General features: G+C 43.1%; 1 protein-coding gene across 3 annotated transcripts in view; it reads left to right on the top strand.

The window, feature by feature from the left end:
- LARGE1 (LARGE xylosyl- and glucuronyltransferase 1) overlaps positions 1 to 27,166 on the top strand; it is a 354,609-nt gene that overhangs the window by 146,373 nt on the left and 181,070 nt on the right. For all 3 annotated transcript variants that reach the window (XM_075602524.1, XM_075602522.1, XM_075602523.1), the window contains one exon: positions 18,677 to 18,972. In XM_075602524.1, the coding sequence (XP_075458639.1) occupies positions 18,677 to 18,972 (296 nt within the window). The remainder of the gene's footprint in view (positions 1 to 18,676; positions 18,973 to 27,166) is intronic.

Here is a 27,166-nt window from a genome sequence, read left to right on the forward strand (position 1 = left end):
GTCCCTATGAGAGAGAGTGACGCTCCACGCAGGCCTTATTTAAGTTGGGCATTTTGGATTTTAGAGTGGACTCGCCTTAGGTACGCGCCTGCTCAAAACTGACGAAAAGTGTATGAGCGCAAGACATACCACCTGATTTTTAAAGCATTGAATTGCAATCCGTTTTTGGATAGCAATATCGGATGCTAATGAATAAATCTACTGTATATATGATTGTCACGAGAAATCGATTTAACAGGCCATGTACCCCCTCTGTTTATTAATTACGTTTGTATCCTACAATATATTAAGATGATAATAAGACCTGCCCTAGTGGGTCAGACTAAATAGTCCATCGGGCTCAGTATAAAGTCTCTCGAAGTGACAAATACTGGATGCTTCTATGTCATCTCAGCACAGAGAACCACTCACTCGGCCCAGGGAAACCTGTTTTTTGGGGAAGAAGAAGAAAAAAATGGAGCACTATTTCCAGGGCTGACGAATCAGCAAATAACAACAAGGATGCGTTCCCATAAAAATAAAGCTAATTTAATGGATCAAAAATAACGAACAAAACACACCAACGCGTTTCGGACTATGAATAGCCCTTTTTTTTTAGAGCACCATACAACATTTTTTCAAACCTGTTTTTTGAACAGGGGAGATAGGGCGTTGGTTGCAAATTGGCAAAATCTTCAGCAACGTGCACTTTCCCGAAAATGAGAAATGTAAGTGTAATCCTCCTTACCCGGCTCTACAGGAGGTCAATGTAGATTAACTATACACATTGGCAGTGCTCAGTCTCTCAGGCCTTTGCAGGGTGCTGGGTAGGTGCAGGCTGGGTGTGGATGAAGGGATATGAAATAGATGGGCGCCAGAAACTCTTATAAAACAAAAAGGTGCTTTATGGAAATATGTTGCAGAACTCATGGCAAACAATAGTATTCTGGACTTTATCCCCTGGTAGTTCTCACTCCTATTCAGGGGAGGTACATAGTGTGACGAACCATCAAGGATATAGTGGGGACTGCTTGCAGGGAGGCTGTGATGCGGTGAGCACTCGCTGGACGGGCAGGTTCTATATGAATACAGGATGTAGGGTCAGCCAGCCGGTGAGGACACTGGTGGTCAGGCTGCGGTGGGGGCAACCCTATGAGACCAGGACAAGTGGCATCCCTGTCCCACAACTTAAGGACCCTGTTCCTCTAACAGGCGCTATCTTAAAGGGCACGTTACTAACTGAAAACAACAAGTGGTGAAAGGACACATTATTACACACACAAATCTATTTACAGGACTCACAGTGAGGACACCAGTCAGAACTCTGAAGAACCTGCTTCTAGAACATAAGGGGCAACTATATATACCCTTACATTGTCATCATACATCACATGATAGGAGAGTAACCTGAATGAGCCCACACGGTTAACACCTTAAGGCATTTAACCCCTTACAGAACTAGTAGTCCCCAAAGAGAGGGAAATGCAAGAGAACGTGCAGAGCAGATCGGAAGACCTTCACGCATCTCGTTCTGGGATACTTGTGGAGCTTATCACTGCAATAGGAAGAAACATTGTAATTCCAAAAAGAAAGCATCCAGCGTTCCTTTCTGTTTTTTTATTATTAATTACATTAGTTTCCTCAATAATTGTCTTGGCTATTATTTAAAAGAATATGCAAATCATCTGCCTGCGGCGTCGATGAAGGGCTGGGACACTGAGTGAGACGGTATCTCACTGTCATTGTTCCTTACACAAGAGATGTGCGCCTCTCATATGCAAATCACAAGCATTAAAAGTTTAACTTAATTATGGACTAAAATTTCTCTTGAAGCGCAGCTGCAACTAATCAGCTGTGAAAACATACAATAACCACTTCCCGTGGAAATATTTTTGAAAAACCACAAACCCATTTATGGATAATCCATCCAGCACCATGAAGCTGGTATGATCCAATAGCATGGTCAAGTTTAATGAGTTAAATCTCAGTGATTGACACCTTGGGTACAAACATAGACATCATGGTTGCCACCTTCAGAGGAATAATAATATATATTTAACGCTCTTACATTCTCCGGCGGCAGCGGCATCATCATCCGGCGGCATCTCCCCCTGCATGGTCCAGACAAGATGGCTTTGCGATGTCAAATGGTGTCGCGTTGCCATGACAATAGGATGTCAGGTGCCGTCATGTTGTCATGGCAACACAATGCTATTTGACGTCACAGAGCCATCTTGACTGGACCATGCAGAGGGAGATGCTGCCGCCGGAAAAGGCGAGAGCTGTGGCCCTGCACCAAACATCCCAGCTGGCCCTGCAGTAACCCGGAGATTTCAAAACTCAACCCGTAGCCCGGAGATACCGAGCCGAAACCTGTGGTCTCCGGGTCAAAGCCGGAGTGGTGGCAACCCTATTCTATTAGTAATTTGTTGTAGTTACTTTGTAAACATGGGGATCTGAGACATGGGAGAGGTTTGCACAGGCAAAGCCCCCTCTCCTCTCTCCATCTGTATTTTGACAAGGTGAGACAGGGTTTGATTAAAAACGTGATTGATGAGGCCCACCCAAACCCCACCATTCAGAGGCCCATATAATAAGGAAATTCTCCTTTAGTTTCCAAAATAGCTAAATGTTTGCTTTAAGTTTGATTCTCATTTGTTTAAACATGACAATGAGATTGTAAAGTAGTTTACAAAAAAAACATTATGAAAGCAAACAGGGATCAACCTTCAAGGCGCGTGCATGGTCCCTTATTCAAGCTTTGCCTAATAATACTGTACTTGGTTCTGAAACCATTATGTTTCCTCTATTAAGTTGTATGGGACTAATTTATTCACTTTTTTCTTGTATTATTGCATCCACTGATCCCTATATATTTGACACTTTTAGAATATTTCTAAAATATATTGTTATTCGAATTATACACTAATAACTTTATTGTCACATTTTCACATATTATCTCATTGGCGCTACACATTTTTATGCATCTGATCCTAGACGTGTTGTTAGAGAGGGTTGGGGTTCCTTACAATACATCTGATCTCAGACATGCTATTAGAGGGGGTTGGGGTTCCTTACAATGCATCTGATCTCAGATTAGAGGGGGTTGGGGTTCCTTACAATGCATCTGATCTCATGCTCTATTAGAGAGGGTTGGGGTTTCTTACAATGCATCTGATCTCACGCTCTATTAGAGAGGGTTGGGGTTCCTTACAATGCATCTGATCTCACACGCTCTATTAGAGAGAGTTGGGGTTCCTTACAATGCATCTGTTCCTAGACGTGCTATTAGAGAGTTTTGGGGTTCATTACAATGCATCTGATCTCAGACGCGCTATTAGAGAGGGTTGGGGTTCCTTACAATGCATCTGATCTCACACGCTCTATTAGTGAGGGTTGGGGCTCCACAGAGTTTCACAATATAATTATAGGGTTCCTTAACCAAAAAAAGGTTAAAAACACTGGTGTCATGGATCAATGTTTTGGTTCCCTTTGGGATCTTTGTCATCTTGACAACGGACTCTCACATCTCACATCAGGAATGCTGGCTCTGTTGATATATACTGTGAATACATACAGTACATACATACATACATACACTATATGGCAAGATAATTTGAACCATCCCAGGGAGAACGAGGAGGGGAAATGATTTGTGAGTGAAGGAAGAAAGAGATATGATGGAGAACTTCCTTTCAACTGCTTGAGTGCAGTGAGAGCCCATCTGCTCTGTATCTATCAGTGTATGCACGCATAAGCGTGTCTATGTGTGTGTGTGTACAGTATATATATATATATATATATATGTGTGTGTATGCATGTATGTATGTATGTATGTATGTAGCCTAGTGCCCCCTGGCTATAGCTTTACACCGACCTCAACACTATAAGTCCTGATAGGAACAGGCAGTGTTGAGGTTAAACTACTGCGCAGGGCATAGCCTGCAGTTGCAGCCTGGATGGGTACAATGTTGCCATATCCAGTGTCATACCTGGGGAGGGTACTGCCTGGGTCTCATGTATATGGTGTGATGCCTGTCTGTACCTGGACATGACCTGTTATGGGGCAGGGTTACATGCCCCTCCCCCGGGTATAAAAGCTGACACTCCACCAAATTGATTGTGGTGGTTGGTGTGTGTCTTCCCTTCCTCAGAGGAGTGGGAGTGTTCCTCCACATCCTATCAGGGGGTAAGAGAGTTTAGGAGGGATGCTTGGGGCCTCAAGCCCTGGGTATCTGCTCCAGGGATTGTGGAGGATTTCACGTGCTGTAAGGAATAAAGACTAAGTTGTAGCAAAGATAATGTGTAGTCTTTGGAGGAGAAAGAGTTGCCTATAGGGACCATCCTACCTGCCTGGATCCTCATGGGATTGAGGCGCGCACCCCGAGGAGGAAAAGCCTGGCCTGTTGCTGCTCCCACACAACACCAGCGGAGCCCTTAGGCCTTCTGCAAGACCATCAGGTGAGCTCACAGCACCGGGAACACCCATGTAGTGGCCAGATCTCCAGTACGAGGGGGGAATAGGTGCAACATATATATATATATATATATGCGCACTAGGCAATTATTTTCGATTGCAAGCCTCTCCGAGCTGGAACCTCATTACCTATTTAATTGCAGTGAAGGGACTGTCCCCTCTGTCAGTAAAAGCTTGATACTTTGGAGGTTATTTATTATACTGATCGCTGGACTATCATTAAAGGCAATGAGGGTTTCCCTGCGATAATCCCCCGATCGGCACTACAGCAGTTTAATGAATAAACCCCTTACTTTCCTGAACTCCACTCGTTTTTTCATATTTACTTTTATTTGGCTTCTCTCCTGATGACGTTTTAACTGCATCAGGCTCTTTTCAGCCGCTGATAAGATCGTACTTCTGCACATCTCCTCTCTGTGATAAGGCCTTATTTCCCTCATGCTCCTTTCCCGGGAAAAAAAATTGTAGAAGAGACAGATAAAGGAATCTGTAAGGGAAAAACATGTTATTTTTGGCATCGCCTGCTGCTGGGAAAACATTGTACCCACCAGGCATGGCATGAAGCAAAGAATGAGAATATATATACAGTATAAATAAAGGGGTATTACCGAGAGAGGGGTGTTACCGAGAGGGGTGCAAGTTGGGCTGGCACAGCAGGTCTCTCTGTGCCGCTTGACAGCAGTGGTGTAACTACAGCATAAGGGACCCCCGGGTGTTGCACTTTCCTGACGGCCCTTGTCCCGCGACTTCATGACGTTGCTGCGTTACGTCATGATGTGTTGCCATGTCAACTCATCACCATGTGACACCGCAGAGTCACATGACGCCGCAACGTCGATGAAGGCGGGCTGCTCTTACAGAGGCCCCTGCTCTCTCCCACCGGCAAGGAGTTTCATTGCTGTGGAGAAAAGCACAGGGCCTCTGTAACCGCTGGGGAGGGTTCATCATGAGTTGGGAGGGAGGGTCCCGACTCCCTTTGGGCCCTCCAGGGCGTGCCTGGGCGGTAGTTACGCCATTGTTTGTCTTTTTGTCTTAACATTCCGGCTACATTTAAGAAATTTGGAGCAATATCAAATTGTTGCAAACCAAATTTGAAGACAATAAGACACTTTGTGGACTTTGAAGACACCTAGGCCACGCGTATAGTGCCCGCGACCGGATGCTTGACGTCACCCGTTGCTATCGCCGCTAGCGAAAGTTGTATTTCGCTTTGCGGCGTCGGCGCGGGTGACCAGGGCATTGACTGATCCAGGGGCTGTCACATGAGGCGACAGCCCCTGAAAAATCAAATATTCCTGGCTTCCAAAAATCTTGTCGCCCCTTCGCTTACTATAAGCGCACGCGGCGGCGGCGCCAATGCATTTGTGTCCGGGCGACGTCGCGTCGCCGGCTCTAAAAGCGTGGCCTTACATTGACTTGTATTGGCTGCAAGGTGCTTCTCGTGGCAGAAGGTGCCTTAAGGTAGAAGAAGGTTTAGTAGATATAGCTCGGGTAACTCGCTGATGGTTTAAAATCGGCTCATAGTGGCTGATCTGATGTTCCAGATTTGAACGTTTACGGGCGTCTCCATATGATAACTTGCATGGCTAAGTGATGTGTACCATTGGTGTCCGCTATTGCTTAATTAATATTTACAATGGCATTTTGCAGCTTCATTGAGGTCTAGATATCAAAGTCTCCTGGCTTCCTTCCAAACTGGTGTGAAAACGTGCTTCAGATTTATCTATGGAAGGGAATCCCATTGAAAGCTTTCAATAAATCTGGGGCCGTTTTTTGACACTGGAGTTGTCTGCGTTTTGCAGCTGGTAGACTTTGCACAAAAACAACCCCCAGCATTTGGGGGGGTTCATGTGACGTTGTTTTTTTAAAATTTTTTACTAAAGTCTCCCGGCTGCAAAATGGGAACATCAAAATAGTTTCAGATATTTTAAAGGTAAAAGCCACTTGTGATACAGTGGGATTTTATCACTCGGACAAATCTGGTGCTGTTATTTTGTTTTGGTTTTGCCTTAGTTCTGCAGCCAGGAATAATTGCAGTACCTCCTGGATTCACAAAACCCCACCCGATCCACACACAGACGTACTGTAATGATAGTTCAGCAAGGGAGTTTTGTTACTACTGATTTAGTGAGGCTTTCATTGTTTTAGTATAATACTGTACTTAGATGCACATAGAAAATAGAATTATGGCAATGATAGCCCTCCCTGGGGCATATTAAGTGATATTTAGAATTAATTCTGTACCTGTAAACCAGGCTAATTAACTATTGTAATTGATAGCGTTGTCAGTGTCCTGTTGTTTTAAACAGGTTTCCTTTAATCATTACCTGATAGAATTACACCGGAGGTGCAGTAATATAGACGTATATTTATCAAAGTCTCCCAGCTTAAAAATGAAAAACAAAATGCACAAGATTTATCAAAGATCAATAGGATTTTTTTAATATACTTTACACAAAAAAAAGTGTGTTTCGTTATTGACCAGCCAATGCGTTCATTTGCTAACTGTAGTTGTATGGTGTCAATACTTATTTCGATGTTTAGAATTCAGACCTACTGTATGTTGGTATTGTTTAGAATTAGCACACACGTATTACCGACAGGATCTGATATTTAGGATTGATTCTTATATTGGCTGACTCGTGTGTGTAAATGATACCATTGTTGGGTAGCTGGTGCTTAGGATGGATACTTGTATTGGCAAAGTGATATTCAGAATTGATGCCCATATCGACTAATGGATTTTGAGAGTCAATACCTGCCTTGGCTAACTGATGTCTAAAAATGATATCTATATTGATTAAAGCTTTCCGGATGGCCCAGGAGCCGAAAAGGGAACCAGAGCAGCACGGGGAACTTGTCCTAAACACCGGCTGCCCAAGGAAGGCAGCAGCAGCCATTGAAGGGTTAAGTTATCATCCTTTGTGTATTTACATATGCAAATATACTCAAGGTATCTATTTACTTGACTTTCTCTTTTCCATTTCTCACTTGTTTTTTTTATTAATAATAATAATAACTTTATTTTATATAGCGCTTTTGTCCCAAAGGTGACCCAAAGCACGTCACAATTACAGTATAGTGCGCGGTACGCAGAACTGTACATAGGATTTTTACAGACACAGTCCCTGGCCAAATGAGCTTACACTCTGTTTGTGGGATAAAGCAAGAGATCTGAAATGGGATTTACAATATACAGATGTAGCAGACGTTATTACCGCCATTAAAGCGAGTTAATGCACAAAATAACGTGTTAAATAACACGTGTCGATTCCTTAACTGTTGTTTTCAATAGCACTGCTGTTAAATAACACGCAATAACACACCGGGGTTAACGCAACGCATTGTGCTAACGGGTGCAGAAACGTCTGCTATATCTGTATGGCTCACAAAGATCCAGGTACTATATAAATCCGCTCTGACAGCCAGAAGAGCACTAGGAACAGCAATATCCGATATGCCATAGGCATGGAGTGGCACACGGGAGTTGCTGAGCCATTGAAATCAAATGTATAACAGATGCACTTCGAGATTAGAGTTAAAATAGGAATCTCACCTCGAAGCTGCCAGCAAGTAGTATTCGGATTACCTAAAACAGGAGTGGCCAACTCCAGTCCTCAAGGGCCACCAACAGGACAGGTTTTCAGGTTATCCCTGCTTCAGCACAGGTGACTCACTCAGTGGCTCAGTCTTCGACTCACTCCATGGAAACGGTGGTTCCATCATGGAATAGCTTCCAAATAAAAGGTGGTAGAGGATAATGCAGTAAGGGTAGTTACAATTGGGATAGACACAAGGCTATTCTAATTATGAAAAGACCCAAAGGATCTAATAGGGTCGGACGTTTAGCAGTTGACAGGAGAATAGGAAGACAAGATTTTTATATAATAGGTATTTTATGCTAAAGCCAAACTGAGCAACACCAGAGACAGAGCATTTAACACTATGCTGCTTTGTCTGAACACTGATGCACATGCGCTTTCTACGTATACTATTTATTTTGTGCGCATGCGTGTTACAGGTATATGCCAATGGAATAGAATGCATAGAGTAAGCATCCCATTCAGTTACTGAACTCGACACCTACTGTATTGAATGCATATTGTGTGTGTTTCATCGAATGAATGCACATGCATTAATGCAAACACAAAGAGATGCACGAAAAGGCAGTTGTTACCTTAATTATCCAATAGTGATGTTCTGTATCGCTGGATGTGGTTCCTACACGAACAAGGTGTCTAGGTGCACCCCAAGTGTCTCTGTGGAAAAATGATAATATCTTATGTTTAGAGGTTACAGTAGAGAAATATCATTTATTTTACACCTCAACAATTGCCCACCACTGAAATCAGTTATAAAAACACCTGTTAAGTTCTTGTGCCGTTCAATAGACTCACCGTGGGCATGGCCAAAGATATTCACTGAGCCATCTGCCGGACATATACTGAATTGCAATGAAATAAGTAAACCCCACAAAACCGCGGGATGTGATCCCGTTGGCTGCCCAATGGCCGGACCGCGATGCCAAAGTGTTCCAGTGCGTGGAATCTCACAGCTTGTCACGGTACCGAAGATCGTAAGTCTTGCTACATCTGTTGGTTAATGTAACGTTAAGTGATTTACTGGAGCTTTCTGGATGTAGGCCTTGGTTGTTTACAAATAGCAACACAGAGGAAGACCAATACAAACCCAAGATACAAGGGGTCAGAACCCTTGCATGGGAGGCACTGTATGCAGAGAATTCAGTTATCCAAGATGCAAAATTCCTTCCCAAAATTGATTTCCTTTAATGGGTGCTGACTTTAATCAGAACACTCGTTTTCTCTCTCGATAACGTGACCGTTATATTATCCACATTCGGACGTCTGAAATACAGGCTCTTACGAAGCATTCAAATAAGACCGTTGCCCAATACTTTTTATAAGATAATTCAGGTTACACCGACTTGCTAAAGAGGTTGATAGTACATCGATCTTTTTACAACACTTCCAAGGAAAAAGATGGACAGAAAGTTTGAACGAGGTGAGGCTGGTGCTGTGCCAAGGCAAAGTTCCCCATATCCGTAAAAGAAAATAGCAGAAAGGAACAAGGCTGGCTCAAACTGTCCCGCAAACCCGCAGTTAGTAGCTGGTTGCTGCTAAGATCCTGCAGACACATTTCAAAGCAATTTAATAAATTTATTGCAAATGAAAGGTGCAATCACAGATACGGTATTTCGAAAAGCATACTGTGCCTTTTTGTTAATGTCACCATTTTATGCTCTGTTCAGAGAATCTTCCCCGTGTTTCTTCTGATGCAGCACTTCAAAGGGCTGCTTGTAATTCTTGCGTTTTTGCAGCCAGGAATAATGGTATTTCATTCAATATATATAGAATAAGCTTTAAGGAAACGCACACGATAAAATACAAAAGGTGCAGGATAGTTTTTGTTTTTTTGTTTTTTTTGCATTTCTGTGTGTTTCTCCCCAAAAACTTTTGGGGGAGAGATTGCACCCTTTCTCTGATTGAGGGGCTCGTAGCGCATTGTGGAACAGTTCAAGTCACCGAGGTTATGTTGTTGTAAAGCGGTGTTTCTCCCTCTAGGGGGACGATCCCTCCAAGATTTTACCAAGTGGTGATACAGATGAGGTCTTTGATACATATGGTGCATTTTATTGTTATGTATGATAAATAACACTTTAAGGGGCTTACACAATAAGCTCCGAAGCGTCCGTTTGCATCGCGACTAACAAACACTGCTATGCAAGTCCATGGGAAATTTCGGCGTATGCCCCATAGTGGTAATTGCAAGACAAAAGGTCACTCATACCCAGTGGTGTAGTTGTAAGAAAACCATAGGGTACACGCTACCTGAATATTCAATATTTAGGGTCTGTTAAAGGGATGGCCAACCCGTGGCCCCGCAACAGAATTTGCAGTAGCTTGCGTGATGAGCCTCTTCACGCCGGCATCTGCAGCAGGAACGGAGGGGTGATGGGACCTTGCTGCAGATGCAGTAGTGGGGCAGGCCAGGCGCGGGCAGGTGTAAGGAAGTAGGTTCAAACAAAAGTACCTTCAGTTTACCGTCATTTTATTAGAGTCTTCTTCGTACTTAAAGAGCAGGGAGGGCGCGGGGACTTCAGTTCATTGCTGGCTTTTTGTTTTTGTATGACTCATTCGTTGTACTTAAACAAAACTACACACAAAATGCGGGCGAGTTGGCAGGTTTTTTTTGTAACCGGACGGTATATACACCATGATTTTTTGGAAAGCAGAGAGCATACGCTATTCGTTCAAAAATAACAGCGGATAGACGGCGTGTACCTTCCTCTACGGCAATGCGCATACACCCCTTGTTGCATACCCACCAAAGACGGTCTGTCTAATGAAAATCTTGCATCAACTTGTTAACCTTGTAGTCCATGTGTGGAGTGCAGAATCTCAACGAGGAGGAAGAAATGCAACACAGCAATATAGTGTAGTAGTCCTAAACGTTAGTATAGATTGAGTGGAAGTCAGACGGTATCCGTGCCCCAAAGGGTTGAAGGCACATCTGAAACGGTTGGAGATGAGTCTTCCAATAGGGTCCCTCTTATAAGGAAACCACTCCACATGAACAATGATTCTCCCAATATAGAAATGCGGAAAGAAGAGGAGACCAATAGGCAGACAGTCCAACTCAAGGGCTGTCAACTCCGGCCACCCCTGGTCTAAGTTATATGTGTGTGTGTGTGTGTGTGTGCTCCGAATCTGTGCACTCACAAAACCTTCCCCCGGCAACCTCATTCTGCCTTCCAGGTTCCACAGCTCCTCAGCGCCGTCCGTAAGGTACTCCTTCCTTCTTCCAGACTCCTTCAGACAGTTCTAATTGCGTAACTCTACGAGTTACACTATGGAGGCTGCGCTGTCTTCTTTTGTTTTGCAGAGCATCGTGGGAGGTGGTTGATCCTGTTGACAGCTGTACGGCATCTCCAGTGTTTTACTTCCCATTTTGGCACTTTTTTGCTGTTCTATCATCCTTTTGTTTCTCTCATCCTTCCCCCTTCCCCCTTCCCCCTTCCCCTGTTACTTACCCTTGTCATCTATGTTTGTTTGTCTATTTGTTTTATGTTGAGTGTCTCATGGTTTGAAGCACTTAGACATTGCTTACTCTCTCATTATTGTTACCTTCCCTATATATTGGCGCTGTAAATGTATTCCTATATATATATATATAATAAAAAACAAATAGTCGATACCGTTCTGTGATACACTCTCGAAAGCTCGCACAAATAAAAGCATTTCGTTAGCCACAGAACGGTATTGACTATTTGTTTTTGATAATTACGCTCGGCTAACACGGTACAGATATATATATATATATATATATATATATATAATCAAAATACTAGTAGCGCCAAAATGACAAGTAATAAATTTAAAGTAAAAACAAATAATATCAAAAAATAAAACAGGTAAAGCAGTGAAGCAAAAAATTAAAAAGATGATACTAATCCACTCATCAGATTGTCCAGTCAGTTGTTGTCGCTTGAATGGGTGTGGGGCAGCTTTCAGCAGAAGAACCAGTTCCACAAAAATCTATTGGACAGAAGAAGAAAGCGCACAACCCGTAGCGTAAAAACGTACAAATAGTTTAATAAAAATATATTGAGAGGGAAACAAGCTCACTCACAAACATAAAAAGTAATAGATCAATGGAGATTCCACTCGAAGCAGTGAAGCAGAGCACAGCCATGCAATGAGGATGTATCAGGATCACAGCGACAGGGTAAAACACTTCTTTATTGGAACACCATGGTGCAGACAGGAATGGAGGGTAGCTCTTACGCGTTTCACGCCTGTGTGGCGCTTCGTCACACGCCACTGCCACTGCTTCCGACCCTTGTTGATGACGTAGTGTCGGCGCCGACAAGGGTCGGAAGCATTACTTCAAACTTCCAGCCCTGCTGCACACAGCCCCAAAATTGGCGCGGTTGATAGCCGGTCTGGTGTGGAGAGACTGACAACCCAGGACTCCTAAGATTTCAAGTTTCTACACCATCCATGAGGTCTGTGACCTTGGGACACGAGGGGGCGGCGTTTGTTCCATCTGACGCTGCAGGAGATCTTGCCGTGCTGTTCCTGTGGTGGTGATATTATATTCATACATGCCCTATTACTTTTTATGTTTGCGAGTGAGCTTGTTTCCCTCTCAATATATTTTTATTAAACTATTTGTACGTTTTTACGCTATGGGTTGTGCGCTTTCTTCTTCTGTCCAATATATATATATATATATATATATATATATATATATATATATATATATATATATATATAAATATGTATAACTATGCACTCACTTTTTGTGATACATTTTTAAACCATGTATAATAATAGGGGACTTCGAGGATAACAGGTTCCCGGCTCAGGGAAAGCTTTTTATTACACTTATTGCCACGGTTTGTTATTACGTTATAATCCTTTGATCTGTATTCTTTCTGATTATTTCAGCACGTGTGTGTACAGTATGCACGTTATCATATTAGCTATATACATTAGGCACACAGATTGCAATTACAGAGTGTGAGCTAATCTATACAGTGTTCTGATTTCACTTGATATTGAATAGCTGACGGGGGGGAAAAATGATTTAAAGATTATAAGGCGCCTCGGTTGTGTTTGTGTGTATCAGCTTGTTAACACTAGTTTTCCTGCTGGAGGGGCATACAGTACTGCAGGGGCGCTCAACCCAGTCCTCAAGCCCTCCTAACAGGTCAGGTTTTCAGGATATTCCAGCTTGAGCACAGGTGGCTCAATCAGTTCCTGCTTCATCATAGGCTCAGTGAGACTGATTGAGTCACCTGTGCTGAAGCGGGGATATCCTGAAAACCTGTCCTGTTGGGTGGGCTTGAAGAGTTGCGTACCCCTGCAGTACAGCAATCTGTTGCCGGTATCTTCTCTAGGAACAGCATTAAAAACCCTTATTCTGCGAGAGTAATTGCAATGCATTCGCATGTCAGGCCGCCTGGTAGTGAAGGAGTTTAAACCCTCATCTGAAACCAAAAATGTAGCCATATACAGGCGTTAAACGAGCAACTATGGCCCGTGCTTTTAATTAACAGATCAATTAAGCAGCACACAGCCAAATTAAAAGAGCAGAGCCTTTTGAGATGCACAGCCTTAATTACCAATTCACTAGTGGCCTTAATTTATGGACCTGGCTCCAGTCAAGACAATATTCCACCGAGATCTCTAGGAAGCTTGAAGGAGTTTGTTCTGTACACATTGTGTGTGTATATATATATATATATATATATATATATATATATATATATATTTATTTTTTTTAAAGCCAGGAAATGAATTTATTACTGATAAGAAATTTATTGTCTTATTTTCACCATACTTTCAATTGAGTAGATTTTTGGAAGGAGCGAGGTTAGAGTAAGTGCTGTATGAAACCAAATATGTTTGCTGAAGATGGTGGTGATATATATATCCAACGTACAGCATTAATCACAGTTTAACAGCTAGGTGCCAGTATATGCATACAGATAGTTGTATTTTATGATCTTGCCGCAATATATCTTGTGTAAATGGAATATGCTTCATGTTTTCTGAACTTTACAGCATGCATCCAATAAATTGTGCAGAAGCTGCGGTTGAACATATACAATATAATGTAGGTAATGTATCACCCTGGGTTTTGCTGTTAAATTGACGGTAAAAGCAGTATTTTGAGCTCGTATCTCGGCATATGAAAATTCCTTCCATAGGTTTCAGCTGCTTTAATATCCTGTGTGATTCATGGAATCTTGGACCCAAATCCACAAAGCTCCATTATTGACTTAATCAGGCGTTAGAGAGGAGAGCTATTGTATTAGAATTCCATGTGCTATATATATATATATCCCCTGAAACTCACTTCCAGACACACGTGGAGAGACAGCTGTGCTGGAGACACTCCCTCTCGTGCATATATTTTAGTGTCTGGACGGAGCTAACGTCACTTTTAGGTAAGACAGCCGTAACATGGGTCATCTTAAGTTATTGCAAGGCAGTGTTCATTTAATATGGCGTTAAGTAGAGATGGATGAAAGTTGCGCTAAAATTCGAATCTGCCGGTGAGTTAATTTCAGCTGCGGATCTGTCTCAAAAAGGAAGATTTGTTGTTTTGTTTCTATCACTGAAAATCCGTCCGACAGACAGATTCCAAAATCAATGAAATATGGCTTTTGGACAAAGACCTATTTTATTACATCGCAAGTTCTATATATATATTCACTCAAACCTCCTTCCAAATAACATTGGAAGAGACAGCTGTGCTCAAAAAGGAGTACACATGAGATACCTGGGAGATATATTAATTTATATATATATATACACAGGAGGGACCCGAGCATGCAGCGGGTTCCGTTCTAAGGGCCCCGCCGCAAAACAAAAATCGCCGGAAAGCGGAACTGGTGATTTTCAGTGTGTGCGCATGCACAGACCGGCAATTCGCCCTTCTACGCATGCGCAACCTCGGCAAACCCCCCCATTCTGCGCATGCGCATCCTCGGACTGGCCCATTTTGCGCATGTACGTCCTCGGACTGGACCGTTCTGCGCATGCGCAGACATGGCGGCCCCCTTCTCGGTACCGCCGTATTGGCGGGTCGCCGAGAATTGGGGCCTTGCTCTATGCAAAGTTTATTTTAATAACTCACTACACTTACTTCCTAAAGGATTTCAATAAGTAATATATTGAGTTGACAAGTTTAAAGCACCTTGTAAGGAATGGCGTCAGGTCAAACAGGATTAGAACCCACAACCTCTGCTATTCTCGGCATCTGCCCTAGCTGCTCACACTTTTATCCTCCTCCCCCTGTCTTCCTTTAAAAGTAGACCACTTCCACTTCCTGGTTGCCATTGCCAGTTCAATGTTCCTTGTGCACAAAAAGGAGCACATCTGATATATGCTAATAGCTGGATTACCTACAGGTCTGAGCAATAGAGCTCAAAAGTATGCAGTGACAGTGGTGTGACCCATCAGCTGGTTTAGCTCACACTGCTAGAGCTGCTGTCCAGAATAGCAAAGTTTGTGGGTTTTAATCCTGTTGGGCAACTCAATATAGTTCTTATGGAAATTATTTTAGAAAGTGTAGGATGTGAGTCATTTAGATATACAGCTCAATTCGTTATAGCGTGATCCGCTACAATGCGAATCCACATATACCGCGGTCTGAGCGTGGCTCCCGAGATTTAAAAACCCCCCCTTTGGTAAATCCTCGCGCCGAAATTTTTACGCGATCCTAGTTATAACGCGGTCTCATTCTGTGGCCCCCAAGGAACACGTTTTAACGGGGTTCAGCTGTACTTTGCTTATTCATTAGCATAACTTCCAGGTTCCTCAGATGTGCTCCCTTTTGAGCAGAGGTGTCTCTTCCTACGTTATGTGTCTGTCTGCCTCTGAGCACGGGCAGAATACGCTGGTCGAGAACCTTCTTCTTGAGGCACAGAGGAAGGTTCCCTTGAAATATTGTCTTGTTTCTTCCAAAAGCCTCCATCCCATCTTCATTCTCCTATTGATTTAATTCAAAAGATTACCATCCATTGTTATTTGCTGGCCAAGGTAGATAGTCTTCGACTTCTTCTAGTTCTATTTATTTCAATCTTTGCAGACGTGACACATTTGTTGAACATTAATGAACAAGAGATCACTGAGTCTCCACTAGTGCTCATTTGTTGAACATCACTTTGGTCGTGCAGAGATTTAGGCCCAATCTCTTACTTGCTTTGGTGAGTTCTCAAATTTGTTGCTGGAGGTCTTCTGGACTTGGGGCAAAAATAATAACTGTCATCTGCAAATCGCAGGTGACTTAAATGTTCACCATTGATTTTAATTCCTTTGTCTTCTCAATCTAATGTCCTGAACAATTCTTCGTGTTGTAGTGGAAAACGTTGGTGACATACTGTAGTGTCTCCCTGCCGCACTCCCTTTCTGATCCTTATCTTGCTTGTATCTTCATGTTGATGTGGCATAATTGTAATGTTATTCAGCATTTTGTCTTCTTAATGCATTTAGGACCACTGAGGTATAGACAGAATCAAATACTTTTTCGTAATCTACCCATACTAAATGGAGTGGTAGATTGTATTCATTACTTCAGGAAATTACTTCTTGTACAACTTGGATGCGTTCCATTGTGTTGTATCCACTGCGAAATCCTGCTTGTTCTCAAGGCTGGGCAAAGTTCAGGGTCTGTTGCAGATGATTAGCGAGTATCTTTGTAAAGATCTCGTAAGTGATTTGTACTACTTGAGATCTCCTTTGTCTCCTTTCTTGTGGATAAGCATAATTATGGCATTGTTCTGAAATAGTTCTATTCTTCAAGCAGCAAGAGTTTTGCAAGGATTTTCTCTAGTTCTTCCCCATCTACTTTCAAGGTTCCAGTTGTGATTCCATCTTCCCCAATGAAAGAAGAATAATTCCAACATGGAGATGTTCTTCATGTAACTTCCCTTTAACAGGCACAGTATATAATAGAGGTGTAGTATGGCCTTGTCCATTGTGTGAACTGGACAAGATCTTCAAAGCACTTTTTCCTTGAGGAACCCAACACACACAGCTTGAACCATAGTGTTATACTATCCCCAAGAACATCACACCCACACCGTGAGAACAGTCCCAGCCAATCAGGTCATATCCACATAATTTTTTGGCACTGTCAGCATACCAATAAGCTCATGTAGATGTCGCTGTTGACCATGAAAATGTAATATCTTCTGATGACATGCCTTTATCAGTCTACCCTTTAGTCTTGTGTCATGTACTGTAGATAACATGTATCCTGTTCTATCTGTAGGACGCAGATAGACCTTCTTCTTTGTTTTGTAAGACAACTAGTGGAACTGACAGAGTGTAAAAAGACTTATATTGCCTAGGCTTGCATTGTCTGTCCAGGAAAACAGCAAACATAAGGCGACGGACCCAGTCAGTGCGCGCATGTTGGAACACCTGGTGGCACGTCCACCCATTTCTGAAGCGATCAGTGGACTTCTGATTGCTTGCGACGGGGGCGCAGCGATTACGTCACGCAGCTGGTTCGCCCTCATTGGCTGAACCGCCGCCGTGACTCGGCCATCGCTCGCCCGCTGCGCCAAAAGACAAATTTCTTGTCTTTTGGCAATGTGGTCGTGCTTTGAGCATGGGCACGCATGGACTGACTGGGGCCGGTCCCATAGAAGGCCGTCTCTTGTTCGTGCCGCACACGCCATCACGCGCGTGGTCACGATCACTGCACACACACACACACACACACTAATAAATAGTGAAAAATAGTGTCCAGAAAAGTGAACCCAAGTGACATATAAAGAATATATCTAGAAAATGCTTACATGAGTGAAAAAAGGGGCTAAATCGGGGTCACACTCCCGATCTGCAGAAAAACCTATAAACTTCCACTTAAGGAAGAAAAAGAAAAAAACACAATTTGCTAAAAAAAATTCTATCGTGCTACTCACCAAGAAGCTCAGTACTAGAGCGTGTGTAGGAACGCAGGGAGGACCCACCCATCCCAGACCATAGGATTTTTTTTTACAGATACAGTCCCTGCCCAGATGAGCTTAAAATCTATGTATGGGTTCTGAGGCACAAGGAGATAAAGTGAATTGCCCAAGGTCAAAAGGAGCTGACACCAGGAATTGAACCAGGTTTCCCTGCCTCCAACACATTGTCATTGTTTATAGGCAGTGTCTTTAGTCACTGAGCCACTCCGTTGACTGTTGTTGACTGAATATCGGAGACTTCTGATTCAGTGATGTAGACGCGTGCGGAGGAGATTGACCTTTTTCTATGTACTGACTTCAATGGGCCCCAATGGCTTCTTCGGGGAAAATATAGGATAAGGCCTAGAGCTGGAGGGTGGCAGGCTCAGGGGATATGTGAGAAAGTACTTCTTCCCAGGAAGGGATTCATGCAATATAAATCCGATTAGTGGACTAGCCTCCCAAGCATAGGTTGGAGAGTCCAATACTGTAATGGATTTAAAATCCACTTGGAAGAGACACCAGGTTATCCTAAATATGAAAGAACGTCAACTAGGGTCTGAGGTTTTACAACAGATCGGGTAATGGGCAGAATAGGTTGCTCTGCCATCCAATGTTTCTTTGGGATTGTAGGTAGATTTTTGTGCACCTGCTGTTTATTGTTTTTCAGGGATGTGTAGCTAAATATGCCATGTTGTACTGTTCTGACAGCTGTCTCTCTTTGGTTGCAGATGGGAAGTCTGTCTCCCTGTCTCCGCTGGAAGCTCAGCCTCACAGCCCGCGTTACGCAGCCTCCAGCCAGCGGGAGAGCCTGGAGGTGCGCGTGCGGGAGGTGGAAGAGGAGAATCGGGTACTGCGCAAGCAGCTCAGCCTGGTGCAGAGCCGGGGGCCCCCTCACCGCTTCGGAAACCGATCCAAGACCTACTCCATGGAAGAAGGGACGGGGGACAGCGAGAGCCTACGGGCGGGAATCGTGGCAGGAAACAGCTCTGAATGTGGCCAGCAGCCGGCGGTGGAGAAGTGTGAGGTACGATCATAGAGACCCATTCAGTCTTATTTACCTTTTCGTTACCATAGGGGCCTTTGCAACACATTTATTTTTGCTAAAAATATTTACCAAATGTTGGATGTTTTCTCCCACAAAAATATTGTCATTCTGTATGTCAGGAGTGGCCAACTCCAGTCCTCAAGGGCCACCAACAGGCCAGATGTTAGGGATATTCATGCTTCAGCACAGGTGGCTCAGTCAACAAGTGAGCCACGTGCGCTAAAGCAGGGATATCCTTAAAACCTGGCCTGTTTGTGGCCCTTGAGGAATGGTTTTGGCCACTCCTGCTGTAGGTAAAAGGCCCATGCTCAGTCTAGTTGAGTGACAGAGAAGGAGAAGGTGCGGTGGGTGGTGGATCACAGTTGTAATTTATGTAGCTTTACTCCGTCAGGAGTAGGAAAATGAGGATAGGATCAGTCACTCCCTGACATGATCAGCGTAGGTGCTATCTCTAAAATAACACTGATGTAAGCAGCAATGCCTCCGTTTTTAAGCCCTTTTTTAAAAATTCATCTTTTACTGAATTGGAGGTTCTGAGATTAGCTTTTTATGTGCAGTTAAAATAAATGTACATTCAAAGAGGATTGCTGGGATCATCCAATAGGAAGCTGCACTATCATACGAGCATGTGGGACTGAGACTTCCATGGCAGCCATATTGATTTACCAAAAGGGACCAGAAACACTCATTCTGGTCCGATGGACACGTCAAACAGACATTAACCCATTCGCCTCTGGAGAGGTGCGAATGGGGTTAATATATCCAAATATGTTCGATTTAAAAAGACTGTGTTGTTTATTTTGTAAGGTGTGACAGCGCATATGACGTGCTATCGCATGAAAAGCCCCACTGACTTTAATGGGACTTTACACGGGATAGGACGTCATCTGCCCGACCACACCTTAAAGAATAAGCCCCTCGTGTCTCTTTGAGTTTACAATGTCCGAAGGATCCCTGTTGTTCAGTGTGGGTTCCTGTAAAACATTTCCTATGTTTGAATTGTCCGGCGATCGTTTGCCGGCGCATATTACCGATGCAGTTATTTTGTTTACCGAGGTGACTGCTCGTGAAGCTTTGAGGAAACTTGGCACTGACTTGCAATTTGTGGCAGATGGTTCTAGCACTGAATGGGTTAGCGGGTTGTTTCCCTACGCTGGCTGTGCTGTGTTTAAACAGAAGCATTGTCTCAGGAGACCGCGGTGCTCCGTTCAAATGGGCCATGTAACTCAGACTGACAGCACGAGTCAGGCACGTCTCGTAGGGAGGAGAGCGGAGCAAAATCTGCTCCAAAATATTCATATTCTGTCCTTTGTTTCAACATTTTCCCATCAACCCTTTATTATTGTTATTGTTATCATTGTTTATTGTATTCGGGAAGCGCCAACATATTCCGCAGTGCGGTACAATGGGGTACAGAGTAATGTATATTACATACATACAGGGGAGGACAAACATGCACAAACAGGTACAGGGAGGTAATGAGGGCCCTGACCCTGAGAGCTTACACTCTAGAGGGAATGAGGGACAATGTTGAAACAAGAAGTTAAGGTGGCTGCCCATTGCAGGATAAGGTGTGGCTCAGGAGGGAATATGGTCCAGGCTGATAGCTGAATCCATTAAGGTTTTGGGGGGGGCGGATGTTACGTGGGGTGGAGATTGGTCCAGCCACACAGCTGGTCCCAGTGGGGTGAGAGGGGGTGAGATGGGGAGGTGCTACCAAAGAGGTCACATTTGGGGGTTATTTATGAGATAACAGTAAAGGATAGTTGTTACAGAAGTGGGGCATGTTTAGGGCATATGTATCAACGCAGAAGTGGTGCAATAGTCGGACAAAAAAAAGTCTATTATGTATCCGAGAACAAAATCCCATTGAAATCAATAGGATTTTTTCTTTGATACATCTAGTGTATTTTGTTTTGCTCAAGAATTGCACCATTTGCTTACATTGGGATCTACAGTATGTATCAAGTCAAAAGTAATGCTGTGAAATAATGGTATTTGAGTGAATATCCTGAGAGACTTTGTGATTATTGTTCACAGATGTATGATTTTCCTGCTACTTAAAGCAGCGATCCAGCCTACAGTGCTTGTTTGTGTTTTGTAATATTTTTTTTTACATAATTCAAAGCAAGGCGCCCTCCGGAGCAAAACCTCGCTATTTGTACTGTAGCTCAAGGGTCTTTCTACCACCGGTTAAGCAATGCAGCACCGTGAGGCATTATAGTGCAGTACAATGCAGCACCGTGAGGCATTATAGTGCAGTACAATGCAGCACCGTGACGCATTATAGTGCAGTACAATGCAGCACAGTGACGCATTATAGTGCAGTACAATGCAGCACCGTGAGGCATTATAGTGCAGTACAATGCAGCACAGTGACGCATTATAGTGCAGTACAATGCAGCACCGTGAGGCATTATAGTACAGTACAATGCAGCACAGTAACGCATTATAGTACAGTACAATGCAGCACTGTGAGGCATTATAGTGCAGCACAATGCAGCACCGTGAGGCATTATAGTGCAGTACAATGCAGCACCGTGAGGCATTATAGTGCAGTACAATGCAGCACAGTGACGCATTATAGTGCAGTACAATGCAGCACCGTGAAGCATTATAGTACAGTACAATGCAGCACAGTACCGCATTATAGTACAGTACAATGCAGCACCGTGAGGCATTATAGTGCAGTACAATGCAGCACCGTGAGGCATTATAGTGCAGTACAATGCAGCACCGTGAGGCATTATAGTGCAATACAATGCAGCACAGTGACGCATTATAGTGCAGTACAATGCAGCACAGGGACGCATTATTGTGGAGTACAATGCAGCATAGTAACGCATTATAGTACCGTACAATGCAGCACAGTAACGCATTATAGTGCAGTACAATGCAGCACAGTAACGCATTATAGTGCAGTACAATGCAGCACAGTAACGCATTAGAGTGCAGTTAATTGCAGCACAGTGAGGCATTATAGTACAGCACAATGCAGCACAGTAATGCATTATTGTACAGTAGAAGGCAGCACAGTAACGCATTGTAGTGCAGTACAATGCAGCACAGTAAAACATTATAGTGCAGTACAATGCAGCACAGTAACGCATTATAGTGCAGTAAAATGCAGCACAGTAACGCATTATAGTACAGTACAATGCAGCACAGTAACGCATTATAGTGCAGTACAATCCAGCACAGTAACGCATTGTAGTGCAGTACAATGCAGCACAGTAACGCATTGTAGTGCAGTACAATGCAGCACAGTAACGCATTGTAGTGCAGTACAATGCAGCACAGTAACGCATTATAGTGCAGTACAATGCAGCACAGTAACGCATTATAGTGCAGTACAATGCAGCACAGTAACGCATTATAGTGCAGTACAATGCAGCACATTAACTCATTACAGGCATACCCCGGTTTAAGGACACTCACTTTAAGTACACTCGCGAGTAAGTACATATCGCTCAATAGGCAAACGGCAGCTCACACATGCACCTGTCAGCACGTCCTGAAAAGCAATACCGGCTCCCTACCTGTACCGAAGCTGTGCGCAAGCGGGGAGACTATAGAGCCTGTTACAAATGCGTTTATTACATCAGTTATGCACGTATATGACGATTGCAGTACAGTGCATGCATCGATAAATGGGGAAAAGGTAGTGCTTCACTTTAAGTACATTTTCGCTTTACATACATGCTCCGGTCCCATTGCGTATGTTAATGTTGGGTATGCCTGTATAGTGCAGCACAATGCAGCACAGTACCGCATTATAGTGCAGTACAATGCAGCACAGTAACCCATTATAGTACAGTACAATGCAGCACAATGACGCATTATAGTGCAGAACAATGCAGCACAGTAACCCATTATAGTACAGTACAATGCAGCACAGTCAGGCATTTTAGTGCAGTACAATGCAGCACAGTGAGGCATTATAATGCAGTACCATGCAGCACAGTAACGCATTAAAGTGCAGTACAATGCAGCACAGTGAGGCATTATAGTGCAGTACAATGCAGGACAGTAACACATTCTAGTGCAGTACAATGCAGCACAGTGACGCATTATAGTGCAGTACAATGCAGCACAGTACGCATTAAAGTGCAGTGCAATGCAGCACAGTAACACATTATAGTGCAGTACAATGCAGAACAGTAACGCATTATAGTGCAGTACAATGCAACACAGTAACGCATTATAGTGCAGTACAATGCAGCACAGTAACGCATTATAGTGCAGTACAACGCAGCACAGTAACGCATTATAGTGCAGTACAATGCAGCACAGTAACGCATTATAGTGCAGTACAATGCAGCATTTTTTTTGCTCTAGAATTGCACCACTTTTGCCTTGATTCCTATCGGTTTAACTAAACGTCTTATATTATAGTACATAGGGGTTTCAAGCTTGATGTTGCCCTAGAATTGATGCCAAGGACACAGACGCTGTCACCGCTTTACGCTGCTTCCTTTGGTAGTTACTGTATGTGTACAAGGCGTTACAGGATACACACATTATAATAGGATGCATGAACATTTTCACAGCAGTGTTGCTTTTTTCCACTTCTACTCCCTTCCAATGTCTGAGCGACAACGTTCTGTGTCAAATGTGAAAAATGTGTTTATAAATGTTGTTATATTTGACACTTCCATAGGAAGAAAAAAAAACCCTCAATATGTAACTAAAAGCAGCTGCCAGGAGCTGGATACTGTACATATCCCCGGGTATCCTCTCTATAAACTTCCCCTGTCTCTGCATCATAAAGTCTTGCTCTCAGGAACTGTGCCAGGGGCAGTTAGTGGAGGTGAGCACGTCCCTGCGGCCCTCACTTTGCAACATTCAGTAAAATATGTGGAATCCAATCCTTAGGCTGCTGCCGAGGGCTTCTATAAATGAAAGCAAAGACACTCCAAATAAAGTATGAATAATACCACCATATATTGTATTATGACATGGGGATGTTACCCCAATATTTCAGACTGTGGATCATCATCTGGGCGGTTCACCCAAGTGTCCATTCCCTCTCTTGATTGTGTTTTAAGTTTCAAAGTGTTATATCACATGGGGATCTTAATTACTTTAAAATACAACAGAAAAAGGACTAGGGCACGATTCTGATAGTGTAGTACAGTGATTTTCAACCGGAGTTCCGTGGCCACCAGGGGGGGGGGGGGGAGAGATGGGACAACTTTTCCAGCTGTCCCAGGCCCACCGGAGCAGCGGCACCCAGAATTTCCCAATCTAATTCTGGGGTTCCTTAACCAAAAAAAGGTGGAGCGTCACACGTACTGGATATCAGAGGCAATCATGCTTATCAGGTATCACTTGAACACTGGATCAAAGGTGTACCACAGCACTGCATACGTCTATTCTCCACAAGCGGCCTCAGTATCTCTCACCACCGAGCACCGGCCAGGAAGATGCAGGCAGCAGCAGCTGTTGGCCGGGAGCTGGACTTCCGATCCTCAGACTCGGCGTATCCGGAACTCGAATCGCAGAGGTGCGGAGAGGCGGCTCACACGATCAGTATTGCACTCGGCGAGTGATCTCCAAAAGGCAGTGACTGATGACGTCACTGGAGAGACCGGATGAGGATCGGTAAATGTCACAAGTCTGCTCATAGAAACTGCAGTGGTCCATGATGCAGGAACAGTCCGCAATAATTAAAATGCCATTCCAACGCGTTTCGTAGCAGGATACTACTTCATCAGGGAATGATGGCCATGAGAGCCGTGCGCTTGTCCGTTTTCTGTTTTTTTTTTGTAGCAATGCTGAGCCATCTGTGTGGATAGCAGCAGACCCCTCTTTAGTTCTGTTTGAATAAGGTTTTGTATTTTTGCCACTACCACTGTTGTTCATTGTCCTATTGTCATCTCTGTTAATTACCACCTGCTCCATTTCACCTTGTAATATTGTATCACATTTGTGTATGTATCATTATTAATATTCTTTTTCACTTAGGCACACATGCTCTTATTCCCCAGGTAGGGATATTCACTTCAAGAAAACTGTTGCCGCTAAAGGTATTCTATTCATGCAGTATTGGCAGTTTTACCAGTTCGGGGATGTTAGTGATTGAGTGAAAGAGAGAGAACATTTGGTAAAAGGTTGACAACTTCACAAATTTTTTCTCCAGCACCAAAAGTCCGATGTTCACCAGTTTTGCAGCGGTGGGCGTGCATTTTATTCCAAGATACAGTAGAACGAGCACAATGTTCTACATTTATTGGTGATTGATGATTTGTTCTGTCATTTGATTTGTTTTCCAGAATCATCTCACCAGTTTTCTTTCGCTTAAAGTATCTTTTTTGTGTGTGCAAAATTAAGGTAAAAATGTGAAAAATAACAAATTGAGTGCTATAAATCCCTCTGTAACACTCATACAGTATAACCCCTCACATTGCAAAGGAGTTAATTCTTTCTATTTGTGTCTGGTTGGCATTTGCTGGTGGATGATTCACATATTGGCACCTGGTATCAATCATCTGTAAAACTGGCTCATAAATACTCAGTGTCATTATATATCCCATCTCATAAATTGCATATTTTGGTCAAAGCATAGTAATCTGACCCAGTAAATCATGGGCAGTATACTGAAGGGAAAATGGTGCCATTCAAATCTGTATCTAACCAGACATACAATTTCTTTAAAAAGGAATAGATCAGGGGTACTGTGCATAATCCATTATAAAGTGGAAATCAATGCATGTATATTTTATATTACATTTTTTTTTAAATGGCTAAAAATTCACTAAATGGCTGCCAGTGCAGCAGAAGAGGACCAAAGATCCAAAGGTCTGTGGGGAAGATCATGTGACCAGGCAGTCACTAGATACAATTGGTGCACTGCTAGAGAGAGGGCAGGGCTCAAAAAGGGGTGTGCCAGAGCCTGTTTCAGAAGAGGAAGGGGATGTGACTTTGTAAATGGTTGCTATAGAAACAAAAAAATGCTTGTTGCATTATAATACATTAAAAATGTAATTCAGAGTTGTTTGTAAAAAAAAATGCTACAAGTATTTTCTCATAGTACAGAACTGATTTATTTAAAAAAAAACAAAAAAAAAAACATGTACAATATTGCTTGGTTTGCAGCTTTAAGTGCCAGCAGGGGGTTGCAAGGGAAAACATGTGAATCCACAAATATGTAAATAAGGAAACATTTAGTGCTCTATCCTAAACTGACTCATAAATACCCCATATGATTTTACATCCCATCTCATAAGAAGTTGAACTTGAGATTTTAGTTGCTGCTGGAACGTAAAATTGATGGTGATAAAAAATACAGAACACGGATTATATGTGTGTAGGTAGCGCTCACCAATTTGTCGGATTCTGGCTTTTTATCACTCATCTCTGCCTCCTACTTACACTCATCCGGGAAACGGAATATGTTACCGGTCTCTCTGGCATGTTGCGTGATTTGCAACGACGCTCTCCCTCCCCCATCCATTCCACATTTAAAGCCTTTAACACATACTTAATTGCACTCGGCTGCCGCATGATCGGGTTGCGTGCAGATCTGTAGGTAGGGATTAACTTCCAATTAATTCTTGTAATTAATTCTAAATTAGTCATTCTGACAATCCGTGTGTGTGTCTGTCTCTGCAAGAAGAATTATCCCTCTTGCAAACACCCCCAGACCCCGTTTTGCTTCCCGTCTTATTACTTGATTTTTCAGCACCACTGATTGGGAAGTTTCAGAGAGGGCTTCATGTACAGTAGAAATGTCGCACTTAATTCAGTTCAGTGTCTGTCCAATCAACACAAATACTATTCTTCTGTGTTTGCACCTCGCCCCTTTATCTCTGACGGTGTTAAAACTAACTTGAGAGGAGTTTAGAACAGGATCATTGCTCTAGTTCCCCTGTAGTGACTCACGTTTTTCCTTCTTTCCAATACTTTTCTTTTGCAAATTCTGAGAAATCATTTATCAAAGTTCCTTGGTGTAAACCCCCCCCCCCCCCCCCCAGCTTCAGTAATAATAACAGTATTAAACCATGCAACGGACTGCATTATCTCTGATTACAATAGCTGCTGTTTATCGAAGGGAGAATTTGATGAAGCACCATTTCCCGTCTGATTGCAAATTGATGAGTTTGCTTTGTGTTTTCGCTGGTACCTTCCAGTACAAGGTGTTCGTTTCAATCAGGATAAGCTCGTTACCTTG

The sequence above is a fragment of the Ascaphus truei genome, chromosome 5 (genome assembly GCF_040206685.1).
Source record: "Ascaphus truei isolate aAscTru1 chromosome 5, aAscTru1.hap1, whole genome shotgun sequence".
Classification (NCBI taxonomy): domain Eukaryota; kingdom Metazoa; phylum Chordata; class Amphibia; order Anura; family Ascaphidae; genus Ascaphus; species Ascaphus truei.